General features: G+C 36.7%; 2 protein-coding genes across 3 annotated transcripts in view; one reads left to right on the top strand and one right to left on the bottom strand.

The window, feature by feature from the left end:
* The first annotated feature begins 1,601 nt into the window (after positions 1–1,601).
* Positions 1,602–11,316, top strand: ZCCHC9 (zinc finger CCHC-type containing 9). 2 transcript variants are annotated; one of them, XM_032214345.1, is made up of 6 exons: positions 1,602–1,893; positions 4,797–5,174; positions 7,147–7,297; positions 7,443–7,535; positions 9,685–9,753; positions 11,116–11,316. In XM_032214345.1, exons 2-6 carry the CDS (start codon positions 4,815–4,817, stop codon positions 11,232–11,234), a joined length of 792 nt encoding a protein of 263 aa, XP_032070236.1. In that variant the 5' UTR covers positions 1,602–1,893; positions 4,797–4,814; the 3' UTR covers positions 11,235–11,316. The 2 variants fall into 2 exon arrangements, with proteins under 2 accessions (XP_032070236.1, XP_032070237.1); XM_032214346.1 differs by having other exon boundaries at positions 1,609–1,893; positions 4,777–5,174.
* A 661-nt stretch (positions 11,317–11,977) lies between these two features.
* ACOT12 (acyl-CoA thioesterase 12) overlaps positions 11,978–20,620 on the bottom strand; it is a 32,917-nt gene continuing 24,274 nt past the window's right edge. The window contains exons 11-15 of the mRNA XM_032214243.1: positions 20,107–20,190; positions 16,768–16,901; positions 14,295–14,426; positions 13,414–13,540; positions 11,978–12,297 (exon numbers count right to left, since the gene is read on the bottom strand). Of these exons, the coding sequence (XP_032070134.1) occupies positions 12,154–12,297; positions 13,414–13,540; positions 14,295–14,426; positions 16,768–16,901; positions 20,107–20,190 (621 nt within the window). The 3' untranslated portion in view covers positions 11,978–12,153. The remainder of the gene's footprint in view (positions 12,298–13,413; positions 13,541–14,294; positions 14,427–16,767; positions 16,902–20,106; positions 20,191–20,620) is intronic.

The raw sequence follows: 20,620 nt of genomic DNA, 5'->3' as shown, positions 1-20,620 counted from the left end.
CTAATGAGAAGAAAGGACTCACTGGAGAAGAGCCTAATGCTGGGAAAGATTGAGGGCAAAAGAAGAACGGGACGACAGAGAATGAGGTGGCTGGATGGAGTCACCAAAGCAGTTGGTGTGAGCTTAAATGGACTCCAGAAGATGGTAGAGGATAGGCCTGGAGGAACATTGTCCATAGGATCGCAATGAGTCGGACTTCGCAACTAATAACAATAATACCTTTGATAAAGTCTTAAGTTTTTCTGTCAGCATATAATACTGCTACTTTTTGCTTGAAATTAACTCTTATTCCAAAATTTACAGTTGATTACCTTGTGACTTATATTCAAGGCTTATATTCAAGAAGAAACAATTGCATATGAAGATTATGAGGAAATATGATTCTACATGAAATATCATTCTTGAGAATCACATGATTAAAGTGCTACATTGCCACAGGGTGACACAGGCTCTGGTCTACTCAGTACATACCACTCACTGGCTTTAAATCAACCACACGGTTGCTCACTTCACAGAATTATTGATGGGGGAAGGAGGAAAGAGCTGAGTTCTTGAATAAAAAATGGTATGTAATCTAACAAAAAATCTTTATTGACAGTCATTGAAAAACAAGTAGATGGTTTTATATGTAAAAAAGCCATAGAAATAGTGCAGGGGTGTCAAATTGGTGGTATGCTGACTGGCTGCGTCACACACAAGCCACACTCATCCTGGCTCTACAAAGGCAAAAAACATCGTGATTTGTCACAATACGTTACGTGGATCAAGTTTGACATCGATGACATAGTGGGTCAGATCAAAGTCCAAAACACTCCTGTTAAATCAACTGGGACAGGATAGAAAATAACTTGCCAAAGTGTTCTGACCAACAACAAGAATTTTACATAAGGTTGCATGTTTGGGAAAAGATGAGCCATTCTCACTCTTTTCTTAGAAAACCTTTGTTTGAGGTATAAAAGGTATTCGGAGTTTTAGAATAGGAATGCAATGATACAAGATACTCCAATTCATACTTGCTCCTGGTGAATCACCAACCTTAATTTAATATGGGGGTGACTGAAAAGGCAGATTTTGTTTAGCAATTTTCAAAAATTTAACAATCTATCCTAGCCCTTTCCTCCATAATAGTTTGCATATCCACTAAACATGTCACTATCAACCACATTCAAATTGATTACGTGCCATGAAGTCATCATCCTCTTTTAGCGACCACTTACATTTCATGCAAATCTATCGTAAAACTAATTTTCAGTAGGGCATAGTTTATGTTTTAATAGAAAAACGGGAACGTTTTGTTCATTTGATCAACTAACACTTTACTTCCGTCGGAAACAAGCGCACGTTAACTGTCTATATTCGCGCAAAAATCACAAGCAGTGATTCTTCATCAGAATAACTGCATAAATGTCAGCATATGGTACATTTGTAATTATGAAGGGACAGGAGTCGGTGGATCTAGAGAACGGGATCCCTATTTCCCCATCTTTAGAAGATATTAATCTTTACGCATTGACCACGCCTTAAGTTCCTTTGACTCCGCCCTTGCTTGGTCACGTCATAAAACTGCTGCCTCATCCACTTCCCGGAAGAGCGGTGCCTAGATGTGTATTTTTTTTTCGGCCGCTCTTTCCTTTACAGGCTGTAGTTTTCGACTGTTCTGGAGGCGTTTTGTCGCATTGGTGCCCGCACTTTCTGTTCTCGGTGCGCAACTGCGTGGTGCGGAAAAGGCCTTCCGGACAATCAGATACGCGGCGCGGAAGATAAAATGGAGTTACTCCTATAATCTGGATCAGCCTAAATTCTGGGAACTAAGTTTTAGGAAGCTCCTCTGGCGCTCATCGGCTTCCCCGGAAAGTTTGGGCTCTGAACAGCTCATTTCATCGGTATCTTTAGGTAGGCTGTGAAAATCTTCGCTGTGAAATCCCGTAGAGCGACTGCCAAGTCCCCGGGACAAGAACCATTAGCTTCTGACCACGTGTTAGTCTTTCCAACCTGATCACCAGATGTGTTAGTACACCCAGAAGTTCCATTCAGAATTCCGGTACTGACTGGAAGTTTGGAGAGTTTTTCCTAGAGCACATCTGGAGAGGACAGGTGGTTTCAGGAAGGCATGTCATTTCAAGGCTCAAAAACGTTGCTGATGCCAGAACTGAGTTCACCACCCTGTCCTTCATGAAGATTTGCACCTATAAGTTTTCTTTTTGAAATGTTGCAGTGCTGTTGTGATGATAGATAATATATTGACTGCATTTTATTTCTTTAGTTTTAATTAAATTTCAATGCGTTTTGATTGGGGGGGAGGGTTGTGCAGCTTTTTGGAGCTCCCTCTATTCACTAAATTGACAACTGCAACTTTTCTTTTAAAAAAAACTGTGTGTATGCTTTTGCTGAGGACAGTATGTTGGACCTCCAGGTATTATACATGTCCAAGCCCTTCAACCCTGCCTAGAGTATATGGTAAATAATATAGGATGATGGGAGTTGAAGTCCAAAATTTGTAGGACAACAAACTGCTCAACTCTGGCCTAATTCTTTTCAGATGAATTTTCAGATGTTTAGAATGAGTGAGCCTCTACTGCCTTTGTCACTTGGTGATACAGTTGCAAAATTGGACATGTGCCATTCTGAAAAAGAAGTACACAAGCAACAGTTCTCTCTGCCTAGATGTATATAATTTACCAGTTAACTACTTGCTTTCCATCTTCGTTTAATAGATATGGTTAAATATGGAGCAGCCATCATTAAGTAGAAATACCATCTCTGCCAAGAAGAGTGTGTACTTAAGTTCTAGTATGACAAGTTTGTGGACTGGGCTTTAGGATTAATCATTCTTTGGTATGGATTCTGATTTTTTAATACTTGAAGAACCATTAATGAAACTTTTTATATTATCTGTTCCCATGAGGAAAAACTCCTTGTTTCCTTTTGGGAAGAAACTAATGGCACAGCAGGTCTTGTAAGTATAATTGAGAGCTGCCCATCTTACTGGATTGCACTAAATCAAAAGAAGACACCATCTGTTTAGCCATTTTAAAAAGTAACTATCAGCAGCTTTTTCATCTTACAAATTCACACAAAGAATTACAGCTGCTGGTGGTGTATCTTTCTCTCCCTGAGCTGTTCAGGTATTTCCATCAGATAAAAACTTTAGTAATTACAGTAATTAAAAACCTGATCTCTGATAGGCCAATCAGCCAGCACTTCCTGATTGGCTGGAATCTGGTCCCTTGAACAGAACAGGAAGAGGCAGGGGGAAGGAGCTGGAGGACTCACAGGAAGTAGGCAAGCAGAGGGTCACACTGTTAAAGCTGTGGACACCTTGAGAGAGAGAGATTGCTGTTCCTAGAGAGAACTGCTATATCCTGGGCTGTGGAATGCATTCCTGCTGCCATAAGAGGCAACAGTCCTAAACCAATGGTAGAGTTCAGGAGTGATTGCATTCCTGACCCAGTTGCAGTTTCCTGATTTATCACCTTTGGCTAGAGAGATAGGTCCCATAAACATGTCGCCAAATCTGTAGAGGAAGTGCCCAGGAGAAAGTCATGGCCATTTGACCATGAAACACACATTGACTTATTTGTGTCTTCTACTTGAGATCTAACACAAGTTTTGAGCCCATACATTGGTTGCCACTTAACCACTGACCAATAGAAAGGCCCGGATCTTCAGTGGCTCCTTTCAGGTGAGCACCTTAATAGTTTAATAGAGACATAATTGGTTCCAGACTCTACCTGTGAGCCCTTCCTTCAGTCTGTTATAGCAGTGGTCTGCAATCTTGGCAACTTTAAGACCTATGGACTTCAATTCCCAGAGTTCCCAGAACTCTGGGAGTTGAAGTCCACAAGTCTTAAAGTTGCCAAGGTTGGAGACCACTATGTTATAGTACATATGGCTTTTGTGTTTAAAAAGCACAAAGTATTTCTTGGTAGAACAAAAGCTCCACATACTTGCTGCAATATATGTAAAGAGTTGCTCAAACCAAAGGATTCTACCATCATTTTCCATAACAGCAGGCCTGGAGACTTGCAGCCTATGTCGTTTAGAAAGCTCTGGTTCCCCATGAACATCATGCTCTACAAAACATCTGCTACATTTTTGTTACTTTTTGAATGAAATGTACAGTAAAATTTGTGATGTCTTAGTACTTCTATAAAGGCTCAGTAGCTAAGACACTGAGCTTGTTGATCAGAAAGGTCAGCAGTTCGAATCCCTAGTGCCACATAACGGAGTGAGCTCCTGTTACTTGTCCCAGCTTCTGCCAACCTAGCAATTCGAAAGTAGATAAAGAATGCAAGTAGAAAAATAGGGACCACCTTTGGTGGGAAGGTAACAGCGTTCCATGTGCCTTCAGTGTTTAGTCATGCCAGCCACATGACCATGGAGACGTCTTTGAACAGCGTTGGCTCTTCAGCTTTGAAACGGAGATGATCGCCGCCCCCTACCGTCGGGAACGATTCATATGTGCGAGGGGAACCTTTACCTCTACCTTTAGTGCTTCTATAATTGTTAGAAGCTCTTTCTATTGGCTCACAATTACTTTCATTTTCTTCATACAGTGATCTGATGACTGTCACTTCATTGATTAAATGTTGAGATGCTATGCCAAAATTCCTTTGTAAATTAAAAACAGATAGCCAGGAAGCATTATAGAATAGCCTTCCTTTTGCTAGTGTAAGTTTTTGAAGGAAGAAATACAGTAAGTCATGATTTTCATAACCACCTGATATTTTTATGCACCTATGACTATTATAATTAGATTGAATTTATCAATGGCAGTAAACATGTGGATTTTGTAGGAAGATTTGGATGAAGCCATGACAAGATGGGCTCGAGCAAGGGTCACACATAACAAGAAAGCCCTAGATGCAACACCATGGGATGATCTGAAAAATGGGGCTGCTGGAACTGTAGAAACAAATAAAAGGCAGAACTCTTCAGATAGATTTTCTTTAAAGAACAACCAAGTGAAAAAGAAAAATAAGAAGAAAAAAGATTACCTGAATGAAGATGTCAATGGCTTTATGGAATACTTAAAAAAGAACTCACAGATGTTGCACAATGGCCAGTTGATTGATAGTCATCAGGCAGAGGAAGAAATAGCAACAGCTTTGAAAAAGGACAACCGGCGAGAACAGAGGAGAGTAAAGCGCCAGGAAATTAAGAAGAATATAATGGTAAAATAATCTCTTGTTTTTCTGTTTTTCACTGTTTAATACTTTCTTTTTTTTAAGTGCAAATAGGGACTGCAGCCAAGGGAGATTGAATAAAAATAAGGGATTTATACTTTTTTTGCCCAGTTGGATATTTTTCAAGAATATTGTGTGCTGTTTCTAAAAAATAACCTGCTCTGAACAATTGGCACATAAAATTGTTAAAATTTTTGGCATTTAATCTCTAAGATGGTTTTACATTTTCTACCAAAGAGGCTGAGTTGAAAGGATTATTTTATTTGTAAAAGAATAAAATGATACATTCAGTCTAGTTTCAAGCATGAACAATTGTGTCCCACTCCATCTAGTATTTTCTGACTGATAAAAATAAATTGCTGACAGTAACTTTACTTTATCAGTCTCACTTTTATTTGTTGTTTCATCTTTATGAGGATACATCAGAGCCAGACAGAATGCAAGAAGATGGAGCAGTATTGGAAAGAAACAAATTTGTTCATATTATTGATTGCATGCCAACTAAGAGTTAGTGTTGTTTCTTAGTGATCATATAGATCCGCGATGGTGAACCTATGGCACATATGCCACAGGTTGCATGCGGAGCCATTTGTTAGGGCATACAACGCGTTACCCTGTCAGCTCTAACATGTCTAAGCGCTGGCGAGATGACTTTGTCCTTCATTTTTGGGTGCTTTTTACCCTCTGAAGGCTTTCCGGAAGCCTTCGGAGGGCGAAAAACAACCCAACGCGCAAACCGGATGTTCGGGAACAGACTTCCGGTTTTCTCATTGGGCTGTTTTTCTCCCTCTGGAGGCTTCCGGAGGGTTAAAAACGGCTCTATAGGCAACCCAGAAGTCCGTTCCCAAACTTTCAGGTTGCCCATAGCACCATGATTGGTGTGGGCATACCTGGGCATAACCCCCCCTGCACTCTCCCCGCTTTTGGCACACGATGGCAAAAAGGTTAGCCATCACTGATATAGATTTTCTCCATGATGATCCTTACCTAACTTTGACCTATCATCAATGTAACTGAGTCAGCCCACAATGCTGATGGTTGTCATTTTTTTCTTCCACTTTTCCCAGCATTAGAGCCTTTTCCAGAGCACAGAGGTTTTGCATAATGTGTACCAAGTAGGCTAATTTGAGCTTGGTCATTTGTGTCTTGTGAGAATTCGGGTTGATTTGTTCAATAATCCACTGGTTTACTCGCTATTGTTTAATGTGCAATTTCTATATTCTTTAAGAAACTCACAGGAGCAGATGGTCATAAGAAAGTTCCTATACAGAAATTACTTAAACCAGAGATACATGTATATTAGTGCACAACATTTGTTAAAATCTTAGATGTGACCTCTAAGGACTTCCACAAGCTATTTATCAGATTGTAATTTTTAATGGAAGGGCAAAACATTTAAATAAACTAATCATATTAAATATACTTAATTTTAATGACATTTAAATAATACATAATCAACCTTGTTTTTTGTTCTGGCCTATTCATTAGTATGTATAATTTTGCCTTTAGTGTTAGGGTTAGTGTTAATGCAGGGTTAATGTTCTGGAACTTCTAGCATCCTATTCAATATATATAGATTGTAGGATGTTTTTCTTGCAAAATTCTGTTGATTAAAAACAGTTGTTAATTATATGATCGGGTGAGATGAGTAGCTTTTCACTTCAAAAAATTTTGGCTTCCAGAGTAAGGGTTAAATTACAAGATTTTTTTATAAAATGCAAATGTAATTAGTGGGGAAGTGAATAGTAATGGATTCAGACAGTGCTGTGAAGAGGAAGATTTCTGAAAATATATCCTTTCTCTGAAGCATTTCTATTCGGAGAGTATCTGATTATATGTGTGTGTAGTTTCTACTTGTAATATGCGATGGTAAGATTAGGTTGAGAAGTAGTTAGTGTAAAAAGATATTGCTTTAAATCCATCATGAATTCACATGGTAATTCTCCTTGTACTATCAAAGGTTTGCTTCCACTGTCGAAAACCAGGCCATGGGGTTGCAGATTGTCCAGCTGTCCTTGAAAGCCAAGACATGGGAACAGGAATTTGTTACCGATGTGGCTCTACTGAACATGAAATTAACAAATGCAAAGCCAAACTAGATCCAGCTCTTGGTATGTGTAATAACTATGGTTCTCCGCATGATAAATGCCACCAATTATGAGGGTAATATTGATTTAAATATTCCATGTTAGGATTATGATTTATAAAATCTTGATGTATTTCTTTCATGACACAAACTATATGAATTTCTTTCAGGGGAATTTCCATATGCCAAATGCTTTATTTGTGGGGAAATGGGCCATCTCTCAAGGTCCTGTCCTGATAATCCTAAAGGGCTTTATGCTGAAGGTAAGGCCAATTTTTTTAAAGAAAATCCCATTATTTTCTTAAAAACTGGATTGTTGACGTGCTTCAGAATATTTTTCTTATCTTGAGTGAATGCAGTTGGCTTATCAAGGAACACATGTAGATCTCTTGATAAATTCTACAAATTCTCTCTCTTGAAAAATTCTGCAAGAAAATACTTTACACCATTATTTTACACAGCAGCAACATCCAATGATCTTTGCCATGTTAGTTCTATTCAAAAAAACAAAACAAAATACAGTATCCTCTTTGAAGATTAGAAGATATATATAGGTTTTATTTACCTTTTCACATTAAAATCTCCTAATCTGCAGCAACAGGAAAAGTTTTGAAATTATCTTAATAATAGAGAGTTAGAGGTTCCCATCTATATATTATATTATTGTGCTTACTTAGTGCATCTTTTACCATATATTTAAATAATATGTACCGGACATGTTTGACAAGTTATTTAGTAAAGACAATAAAAGGTGAATAATTTTAGTGAACTTTCAGTAGTACATTCTATTTAGATTTTATTTAGATTTTCCAGGAGTGGAAATTTTAGAATGGGTGTTAGAACAGTAATTGACAAAGCAATCCTGGGATGATTCTTTAATGTTTAACTTTAGAATGTCAGCAATTTTTCAGAATTTAAATAGGACAAATATAGCGAAGATTTTGCTTTTCATTTCCATTCTTAAACTTTTATTAAAATATTTACAAAGAACATAATAATCAAGAATAAAAGAAGCAGAGAAAGACATAACAAAAAGTCTTTTCAAATTTCAGAAAAAATAATTGGGTAAAATTCTGGTTAATTTCAATTTCAGGGAAGAATTTCATTTGGCAACAAAAGCAGAAAGAAATCTTTCATCAGTCTTTTCAAGAAAAGAAATCTTAGTAAATTAACCTCCTAGTCAAAGTGAACCCCTATCAGGAAAGGGTTTTCACCAAGTACCTTATTTGTATCCTTTCCCTTCTCTTTTATGTTTAAGCAGCTGAAGATGCCCATCTAGAGGAAGAAGTAGGTGAAGCTGTAGTAGATATAATTGTTAAAATAGCTAAGCAATGGGAAAGAATGGGCTGGGTTAAAGATAAAGTAAGGCACATCTTAAAAATTCACTTGTTTTTCTTTACTTTGTGTGTCTGTGATGGTGGGGGACATATCATGGAGAGAGGATATCAAAATAAGTAGATAAAAAGAAAAAGGTCTTCACAATCTTGAAAGCTTCACAGAATTACACCTGCTGTTCAAACATAATTTGTCTTTATCCAGCCCTTGCGAGGCATAGAATGGCCACAGATTTTACTGACTATCTGAACTACTTTCCTTTTCTCATCTGTACATGATAGATTCTAATCTACAGAAAGTGTTTCCTACAACTATTGCAGTCTGCTACTAATTATTAATGAGTCTTATGTTAATTTAAAGTCTAGTAACTTTTTCTGTTAAAATAGAATGTATTGTAATTTTCATTGACGGATACATTTTTTAAAAAAACCCAATTCCCCCCCCCCCCCCTGCATTTATGCTTCATTTAAAAAATAAAGGTACAATTAATGTTCTGTTCCAAGCCTCTAATTTATACTGATGCAGACTTGGCTGTCTGCCACAACTAAGGAGGGAGATAAGCAACCCCTTGGCTAGGAGCCCAGAAAATTATCTCTGTGAAAACAAGGTTTGAACTCACAAAGTTCTCCCAACCTTTTACTACCCTGGATTAGTAAACTATTGTTTCCTGCAAAGTTCCCCTCCCGTCGCCTCACCTGTAAGCTCTCTGGGAGGGGCCAATCAGTAGCCACCTGTTCCTATTTCCTTCTGTGAGCCTTTTTCCAAAGTTGTTCCCCCCTCCTCTCAACCCTACACAAACACACGTCAGGGACAGCTTCCCTCTGTTCTTCCTCACTGCTCCCTGACACAGATGCCATCTGGTAGCCAACAGGCCTCTCTAGTCCCTGCTCTGACTTTGACACCCCCCCCCCCCGAGTCTTCCTCAGCCTCCAGGGCAGTCCCATAGTGTTCATCGCAGTCAGATTCAACGAACAGCTCAGCCGGCTACTGTTGAGCCACAACAAATTAATATACATGGCAGCGTGCAATTTATATATATTGCATTCAATTAAATTATTTATATTTATGCTTTTATAGGAGGATCTTGTAGAATTTGTGGATCTGTGGAGCACTTTAAAAGAGACTGTCCAGAAAATCAAAACTCAGGTGAGAAGCTTAGAATTTCTGTTTATTAAGAAGACAGAGTTATATGTACAGAGCTTTCTGTTATGAACTCTAGCTAGATAATTACAAAACACACTGAACAAGCCTTTTTTTCAGATTGTATTGATAAATTTAATGTGTTATCCAATATTATCCAATTTTTAACAGGTCATTTGATATCTGTTTAAATATATTCCAAAACATATCAGCTGTTGCAGCTCGAGAAAGTATTCACAATTCTCTCTCTATATATACAGGAAGCATCTCAACTTACAACAATTCATTTAGTGACCATTCACAGTTACAATGGCAATGAGGAAAACAGTCTACAACATGACTGTTTTTCACACCTATGACCGTTTCATCAGCCCCATGTCACATGATCAAAATTCAGATGCTTGGTAACGGATTCAGATTTGACGGTTGCAGTGTCCTGAGGTCATGTGATCACCTTTTGCATGACCTGACAGTCAATGGGGAAGCCAGATTCACTTAACAACCATGTTACTAACTTTACAATTGCAGACTCACTTAATTGTGGCAAGAAAGGTCATAAAATTGAGCAAATTTCACTTAACAACTGTTTCACTTAGCAACAGAAATTTTGGGCTTAATTGTGGCCATTAAGTCAAGGACTACCTGTGTGTATACATATGTGTGTGTGTGTGTGTGTGTGTATACATATACATATATACATACATATATATACACACATACATATATATACATATATACACATACATACATACATACATACATATGTAATTTTGTGTCATAACCCCTGGTATGCTTCCTTTCTCTGTCTATCGGCTCATCACAAGAGACAAAGCCAGACAAAGCCATTATTTTTACTGTTGCCTTTGTTATATATATGTGTGTGTGTGTGTGTGTGTGTGTATATATATATATATATATACACACACACACACACACACACACACATACATATATATATATATAGCACTGAAGAATTTCAGAAGTGAAATATAATTTTTATAGTAATAGTATCATGAAACTTATTAGCCACGCATTGTAGAATTCTTGTTACAAATTCTTGGAGGAGTCACCTACATCAGATTTATTTTTGAGTAGAAAGAATAAAATTGGAATAAATTAAATAGCATTGTAGCTTTTGGTTTATCAATTGTGGGTAAATGCTAGAAATGTTAGAAAGTATCAATACTAACTGATATTTTTAATCAACTTGAATTTTTTTATAATTTTATCTAACTTTAACATGGATAAAAAAACAATGTAAACACGATTGCAACAAATACTTGTACAAATTACAGAATTGTATCCTGGAATAATAGACAGTTGATTTCTCATATATTTTTTCCTCTCCCCCCCCCTGCTCCCCAATAGATCGAGCAGCAACTGTTGGCCGGTGGATGAAAGGAATGAGTGCAGATTATGAAGAAGTTCTAGAAAATCCTGGGCCACAAAAAGGAAAACCAAAAGTACCTAAGATTGTTAACTTTTGACCATTACTTTTGTTTTTTTTCTATAATACTTCTCAATATATGACTTAAAATAAAAACTGCAAGCTTTTGGAGATCCCAAAAGTACACATTGTCTTCTAATTATTGATAAAACCTAGCATAAATGGAAACGGCCTGGAGATAAATGAAAAGCCTTTCAATAGGATATGCTATAAATTGTTTGATTGGCCCATTAGCTTTGAACAGGAAGGAAATATTTCCAAATATTACATAATCACTCAGCCTTTGCTCAGTACAGGTAATACCCAACTTAGAACACAATTGGAATTGGAATTTTGGTTGCTCAGTGATGTCATTAAGCAAATATTTGCTTATGAAAAATACAATTTCTAAATAAATGATGGCAACTTAACAGAATGTTGTATAAACTTTATCATATTGATCAGATTATAATATAAAATTATAATTAGCCGTCATTTTTATTAAAGCTAACATATTTTAAGTTGCCTGATTTATTATACAGAACATGTGCCAAAGTGACTTGCACAGAAATACAGTTTCAAAATTGTGAAACATATCTATAGTCCAGACTCCTAATACACACATTATAATAAATAGCAGGTTTAAGTTCACTTTAAAATAAACATTTGCATCTAAAATATTTATAATGTAATAATATTATAGATTGCATTTACAAGAATATTTGTAAAATTTAGGTTTAAGTTCATTTTAAAATGAACATTTGCATCTAAAATATTTAAAATATAATAATATTATAGATTGCATTTACAAGAATATTTGTAAAATTTAGAAAATGGTTAGATGGTCATTCAGTTAGCCTTGGATGATAGTGCAATTGTCATGATGATGATTTCAAAGAAGTAGATGGCAATTGCTTTGTTAAATTGAAAGTTCATAAAGTTTTCATGGATTTTTATCATTTTTATACCATGTTGGTGCGTTAAATGTAGCTCATTTTGCTGTTCTCTGATTCTAAGAACTGGATGCACATAGATGCTATATCTTCTATTGATTCCCACAGACAAGCAAGGTTTCCAGCAAAGTAAGGCATGATATTATGTACACCATGGATGAAGACAGAAACCTTTAAAATATACAGTCATTGTTATTTAATCCATGCTATAACCAGCATTAACATCACATTGCACTAAATATGGAGGATTCCAAACTTCATATGGGTGCGTGGCTTCTTTCTAAACACAACAGGGATATTTGTTTCAATCACTTCCTAAGGGCTCCATTCTTAAAACACTGGTTGTTCATTGGAAGGCCAAATTATGCTTTATTGCTTAGATATGAAAGTTCACTGATGATCAAACAGAGGGTTCAGCCCACCTAATCCCAAAAGACTATGTGATGAGAGGAGTGAATGAAAGGAAATTTAAATATTTCTGTACCCCAAAAACAACAACTTATTCACACAGATGCTATTTGGGAAGCTATTAAACTTCTTTTCATTTAAAACTTTTTCAAGTTATATCATCCCCTTTCTTTTGTAACTTGTAAACGAATATATAAATATCTCAGGTATTTATGTAACAATCCTAAAAGTGAATAAAAGAAAAACTTATTTGTCATTTTATATAAAAACATGATTTTTTTTAAAAAACATGATTGTGTGTCAAATACTTCAAGAATCAAGTCTAGGTTCTTAATGGATTTGGTGAATATTTCCAATGTACCCTGTTACCCCAAAACTAAGACCTCCCTGGATAATAAGCCCAATCGGGCTTTTGAGTGCATGTGCTAAAATAAGCCCTCCCCTGAAAATAAGCCTTCCCCGAAAATATTGCAACATAGCAGTTATGAGGTGCCCACCCTCGCCACTTCCTACACCTCAATTATAATAAGACCTCCCCAAAAATAAGGCCAAGCACTTATTTCAGGGATCAAAAAAAATAAGACACTGTTTTATTTTTTTTGATCCCCGAGAAACACGATTATCACCAAAAATGTGTATGAAAATTTTGAAAAAAAAAAAACCAATACTGGTGTGAAATAGACAAGAATTGAAAATGTCTGCTCAGCATTTTCCTCTCCCCATTAGAATAATTTCTTTAGGTGAAAAACAATTACAGCTAGATGTAATTCCAATATGCTGTTGTCTTGAATTAAATTACTTTTATATCTGAATGAGGGAGAAAAAAAAGGAAGAAACCAAAATTTACAAAAAGATGGCAGGTAACTTCAAACCACTTACCAAAGAGGAATCCTCATGAGTCTGGATCAGGAATCCAGCACACTGGATTTCATTTTGGTGGTAGTTCTGATGAGCAGGCAGAGTAGCTGTTAGAGCAATTGACTTCACTGCTATTATGTAAGGATCTCTAAATCGAATTAAGTGTAGCGTTATGATCATTAAAGGACAAAAAAAAATGTCTTTGCTTATGAAGCTGCACATTTAGTGGACAAATGCAAGTTGTAATGAGCATAGATTGGTGGCAATGATTAAAGAGGGGCCTCTCTACTATTACATTCTTTTTCTTCTCTCCATTTCTACGTGTTTCCCTAAAAACACCTACTGCAGCTCAGGACAGCATCTTGAAAAGTGGCAGCACTGAATGCCTCTATAATGCATTATTAAATGAAGAATTAAGTATGCAGTTATAGCCAAAGCACTGGTTTGTTGGGATAATAGCCCCGGGCTCATCAGAATTCCAAAAGTTGGGACCAAGAATCTAAGAAACACTAAGACATTTTTATATATATATTTAGTGTCACAACCCCTGGAAACCATAATTATGGGAGGAAGCTAACTGCTTCCATCATCTGTCAATCGGCTCGGCACAAGAGTCCATCACGACAGAAACCCAATATTTTTACTGTTGCCTTATACATACATACATACATACATACATACATACATACATACATACACATGTATGTATGTATGTATGTGTATGTGTATATATATACACATGTATGTATGTATGTATGTATGTTTATATAAACAATGCTGTTTGCAATGCACATTTAACACAGAGAAGAAATTACCAAAGAATATGAATATATGTACAATAATATACAAACACACACACATAAACACACTTAATTTTTTTTTTTTCAAATTTGATAACTTACTCTGTGTTAGAAGGTTCCCTTTGAGACACAAGAATTAAAAAATCTCTGGGTTTATTTCCATTAGCTGATTCTGAGGATGTAATGTGGTATATTTTGTCCTCTTCAGTCACACACTCCATGACTCTACAGTTTCTACAAGCATATAAGACATACAGAAATAAAGTTTAGAGCTTTGTGTATCACTGAAAAGTAACTAACAGACATTATGTAACCTTTAGATCTCAATTGGTAGAAATCTGTTTCAGGTTACATCTGTTGAAGTCTTAGCTTTTTTTGTTTTTAAAGAAATGAGGATGAAAAACCAAAGATTTCTTTTTACAAATTCAGACTTATTAAACTGATTAACCAGTTCTGCTTTAAAGGGTTGTTTTTTGTCTGTGTTTGTGTGTGTGTGTGTGTGTGTGTGTGTGTGTGTATTTAGTGTCACAACCCCTGGTATGCCCCAATTATGGGAGGAAGCTAACTGCTTCCATTATCTGTCAATCGGCTCGTCACAAGAGTCCATCACGACAGAAACTCAATATTTTTTTACTGTTGCCTTTGTTATATTTGTGTTATATTATAGACTTAATGGCTAAGACGTCTACCTAAGATGTAATATAGCCCAGGTTCGAATCCCAGTAAGGGTATGGCTAGCTGATGAGAGCTAAATAGCTTGAAATAGATCTATACTAGTCTCCCTTTATTTATTTATCAGCACAAATATAAAACACACACACACACACACATATATTGCTATTACTATTACTGGGCCTAGCTGCTAGGCTGGTTAAAAATGTTGATTTCATGCTGAGGTTTTAGATCAGGGGTGTGAGAATCGTGTTGTCATGTGATGTATCATGACTTCCCTCCCCAACTTTGCTTAACCGGGGTGGGCATGGCCAGTGCATGACATATCAGGCTTGTGGGCCGCAAGTTTGAAACCCCTGTTTTATTTTTCGTATTTTTTCGTATTTATTTAGCATTTATAGGCCGCCCTTTTCCCTGAGGGGACTCAGGGTGGCTTACAATAGTAAGGGAAAGGGGGTGAAAGACAAATTACAGAGAAAAAAAAAATGTGAGATAACTAAAAAGTACTAAAACACAACATTCACTCAGCATTCGGGAGGGGCAATAAAATTTATCCCCAGGCCTGACGGGCTAGCCAGATCTTGAGTGCTGTACGGAAGGCCTGGACTGTGGTCAGGGTACGAATCTCCACGGGGAGATTGTTCCATAGCGTCGGAGCAGCAACTGAGAAGGCTCTCCTCCGGGTGGTCGCCAGTCGGCACTGACTGGCGGATGGAATACGGAGGAGGCCCGCTCTATGCGATCTGATGGGACGCAGGGAGGTTATTGGCAGAAGGCGGTCTCTCAGATAGTCAGATCCACTACCATGGAGCGCTTTATGGGTGGTAAGTAAGACCTTGAATTGCACCCGGAGATCCACAGGCAGCCAGCGCAGCTCGCGGAGGATAGGTGTTATGTGGGCGAACCGAGGTGCGCCCACGATCACTCGCGCGGCCGCGTTCTGTACTAGCTGAAGTCTCCGGGTGCTCTTCAAGGGCAGCCCCATGTAGAGCACATTGCAGTATTCCAGCTTAGAGATCACAAGGGCTCGAGTGACTGTCGTGAGAGCCTCCCGATTCAGGTAGGGCCGCAACTGGCGCACCAGGCGAACCTGGGCAAATGCCCCCCTGGTCACAGCTGATAGATGGTGATCAAAACTCAGCTGTGGATCCAGGAGGACTCCCAAGTTGCGGACGATGTTTTAGATGATGATGATGTACTTTTGTCTTTTCAGTGTACTGTAAAGAATACTTTGGACCTGAGTGTAAATTAATAAAATACAGTAAGCGCCTTGGAAAGGTCTATCAAAACCCTGAGATCTAGTTGATCTGGATCTGGAGACTTACATTAATTCATGGTGGCCAGATGTTTCCTATCCCTTTACTTGCCTTGGATAGCAATTTAGTCTATTTGAATGCAGTTGCCTATTGGAAACAAAGGTGAGGCAAAATAGGAGTGGAAGGCCTCAGCCTCTTCTCTATTACCTTACACTATATGATCATTTTTTTCAAGCAGTGGATCGAACCTTTCCTTTTCCCTTCACTACCTGTTCCTTTTGGCATGTTTGTGAATCCATTTAGCTTTTCTGAATCTTCTTTCTGCAGGCATTTGCTGCTCACATGCCCCATGGGGGATTACAGTCTAATATGTCTCTACGTTGGCTAAAACAGTCTTCCCTGAAAGATCCTTTGTCTTTTTTAGGTATATCGATTTCCTTCATTATAAAATGTTTAGACTTATATTGCTGTATATTTGAAATTAAAATATTGCTATGATTTCACATATCACACACAATCTTCTTTATTTCTATTCTCATTAAACTAGTCTATATTATCAAAAATTTGTCAAAATGCCAGCTTTTTTTAAAAAAAAAATTAAGGCTGTAAGAACAGATACTAAATGAAAGATACAAAATTATGCTTACAAGTAGTATTTAGTCCAATGCTTATGAAGTGAGAAGTTAGATAAAAGAAAGAATGCCAGTTTCAAAGGTATCTGTATTTGCATTTCAACCTTGATTGACAAAGCATTTTCCTCCTCCAGAGTGTACATTTTTGTCTAGGGAAAAAAGTATTTTTAATGCTGAATTATGCAATCACACAAACTAAGGTTACAAAATGATTTCGTTTTAAAAAACAATCTCCAGATAAGTACGCACCATTCCCTGAAATAAAGTAAGTCAAGTATCATACAACAATAAAGTATAACTTTGTGACCAATAATTCAGTTTCTATAAAATAAATTTATGTCAGAACCAGATATATAGATTTAGGAATTGTGCAAAGAGAACGAATAAATAAATAGAAGAATAGCATTCAGTGTGAAGTAGCGGTTTTATCTTGATAAAAGTAATGTTAACAATAGGAATAATAGCACGCATAGATGAAAATATGAAGATTTCTTTTAGGAATAACCTGCTCCCTAGGATCTGAGTGACCTTTAAAATAGCTGAAGACTTGCTTTGTGTTCCCACTTATGAATAGGAATACAAACCTATCACCAATACGCTTTTCTATATGGGGAAGAAACTAAAAAATTGAAAATGTTTTGTCAAGAAGATTTTCATGTTATATCATATATTAGCATATTATAATGCAAGTTTAAGGTGGATATGTTTTTTAAGATGTTCCTGTACATTTAGTTCTTAATACACAGTGGCTGGGGAATTCTGGAGTTGAAGTAAATCTTCAACTCTTAAATCTTTAAATCTTAAAGATGTTATGCTTCAGAAACTGTCTTGGAGACGAGTCTCTGGAATCAGCAACAATTCTGTCTTATCTGAATTCGGCTTCACCTTGTTTTCCTCCCATCTACTCCCATCAGGTCTGAAGACACAGGCAAGCTCTTTAAATATCCCAAGAGCCGTAGTGGTGCAGTGATTAGAATGCAGTACTTCAGGCTACTTCTGCTGCCTGCAATTTGGTAGTTTGAATCTCACCAGGCTCAAGGTTGACCCAACCTTCTGAGGTCAGTAAAATGGTGAGCCAGATTGTTGGGGGCCATATGCTGACTCTGTAAACCATTTAGAGAGGGCTGTAAAGCACTGTGAAGTGGTATATAAATCTAAGTGCTATTGCTAATAGGAATTTAACAGGAAAAGGCGAAGTATTACTTCAGGATATACAAATAGTAATGATCTTTTCCAACAACTTCATATAGGTATTAAATCACAGGAGAGCCAAGACAGAATCCTTCTTCCCTAGGGGGTTAAGCAGATGTTTCACAGTAGCAACTAAAAACATGCCTCTTCCCTGCAACTCTGAGCTCATTCAAGAACTCCAAAAGCATTATAGCATGAAATGCCACTGAGATGAATGAATACTAACTTACTGCTTCCATTACAGCAACCAAAACTATCTCCGTGCCAAGTCTGGGTTTAAATCCAGAAATAAAATCAGCATCCTTTAGGAATTCCTGACATTGCAGGGCCTTTGTCATAAATTTGTCTAAATACAGAATGCAGAACTTTAGTTTACAATTTGTTTGTCTTTTAATGTGGTGGGGAGATTCAAATGCTTAAAGAAGAATTAATAATCTCAGGGATCATGAGTAGAATGAAGTTTTATAAGCCAAAGCTAGATCAGATATGATCTAATAGGCAAGTAATAGTATGAACCTATTTTATTACTTTAATAGGCATCACAGAAATATTTAAAAAGCATCTTTAATTTGTAATTTACAGATTTAGAGTACTCATTTAATGGGCAAAAAATAATTTTCTTCTTTAAACTAAATATAATTTACGTGATCTACTTATTCATTTGTTATGTTTAGTAATCACAGTGAACTTCTGGAAGACCTATATTTAATTTTATTCTTATATGTAAATCTCTAGTGAATACACTGGAACTACGTACCTCAACTTGATCCTTCACACATGCAATTTCAACATGCACTAGCCAAGAAGGGTAGCATTTGTAACCTTAACACATATCAAGGGAAAATTATTCTGAAAATTCTAATCAAAGTTCTGCCACGGTTTCCTGCAGATTTGGGGGTCTTCTCTTTTAAGTTTACCTTCTACTAACATAAAAGGTAATTAATGGTATTTATTTTATTACCAAACATTTTATGTCCCATACTTAGCAAATAAAACTTTCCCCCCGAATTATATACTGTAAATAAGACTAATGAGAATTGTAGTATCAACAGTTATGATTTTGTTGATTATCTTTAACTTTTTTAGGTTAATTCTACAAAAGTGAGTCTATAGCAACCCCTAAACAGTTATATCTTATGGACTGCAAAAAAATTACTTTGCATTAGCTCTATCTCGACTCCATTGTCTTAATGTAAACAAAAATAAATCCAGACAATAGACAGTATTTTCTATAGTTGCTAAAATAATATGATGTTCTTGGTCACATTATTTTTCAGCCTTTATTATTCCTAACTGATAGGTACTTAAAAGACACATTTTGAATAGTTAGTCATGATCAATCATGTTTTACTTTGTAATATATTCTTGATAAGTAAATCTGATGGGAGGGAGTATAGTTCTGTAATTTGATGGGCAGTGCTGCAGTTCTCTTCAGAGTGAGAGATTGGTCAGAAGGAAGGTGTCAGGCATGCCTTCTTCAATATCCAAGAAAAAAAACCCTCAACTCCATTTGAATAGAGATAACGTACTTACTGGATATGAATTGAAAACAGCGAAAAAGAAAACAAGATCTGAGCCAAAAAGGCGCGAACATGTACATATCAAACGTTTATCCAGCACCGTCCCCCCAATTCCCCAACCCAATGTCCAATCTGCAACTCCCTAAGGTGTCATGTGGGGTACATCTTCAAAAAGCCACATCAAGTTGTTATGTGAGACGGTTGGCCTTGACCAAGTCCAAACCCAGGCCATCAGCATGCAGAGAAGATGGTGAAAACAAAACTCCCTTCTTCATAACTCCTCCAGCACCAGTAATTCCCCCTCCCAAATATCTCAAGCCCCCTCCCTCCCCATTTCTATGGCAGCCGATAGCAAGCAAGGAAAGTAGAGGCTGACACAAAGTGAATCTTTTGCGATTGAAAGGGACCTTTTGTTGCCATCACCAAGAAAAATAGGAGAAAACAAAAAAGAATGGTTAAGGAAGAGAAAAGAGACCTTTCTGCTACTGTAATGCATGTAATCTGCTTTAAATCAATTCCCATGTCTTCGGTTATCTTTACTCCAAGTAAAAGGATTTTTTTTTAAAAAAAGAAACAATTATGACATGCACACAAGAATTGTCTATTGAAGTCTATTGTAAGAAAACACATGAGTAGTACCTACACGGTTTAGAATCATACATATCTCCCATCCAGGCTTTGCTGCCAAGACAGTCAGTGCTGTAACATTGCTTTTGATTATGAGTGACTGAAATTTAAAATAGACAATTAATTGCAAACCAGTTAGAAAATACATGGGTTTTTAACTCTTTACAGTTTGGGAAAGTTAGAGATCGAGCTTGAGATCTTTTAAATGATGAAGTCAATACAAATCTATCTGTATCGGTTTCTCTGATAAATTAAACTCACATATTTGACAGGACATTCTTTAAGTTGTTGATATATGACAGTATCAAGCTAAAAAAAACCTGCAGTAAGGAATGGACTAAATCTGAATTCAAAGAACATGCTCAGAATCAAATTTGACTGAATTCAATGTGGTAGAGCTAATTTAAAAAAAATATAGAATTGTCACCATAATTTGCACAATTAGCACATTAGGAACATGTATAAATCCTGATACAGATGTCTCTGAATTACATGCCTGTGATGAAAGATTTTTCTTTCCATCACATGCT

The sequence above is a fragment of the Thamnophis elegans genome, chromosome 3 (assembly GCF_009769535.1).
Source record: "Thamnophis elegans isolate rThaEle1 chromosome 3, rThaEle1.pri, whole genome shotgun sequence".
Taxonomy (NCBI): Eukaryota; Metazoa; Chordata; class Lepidosauria; order Squamata; family Colubridae; genus Thamnophis; species Thamnophis elegans.
The sequence above is the reverse complement of the archived record's forward strand: the minus strand, read 5'-3'. Positions and strand labels throughout refer to the sequence as shown.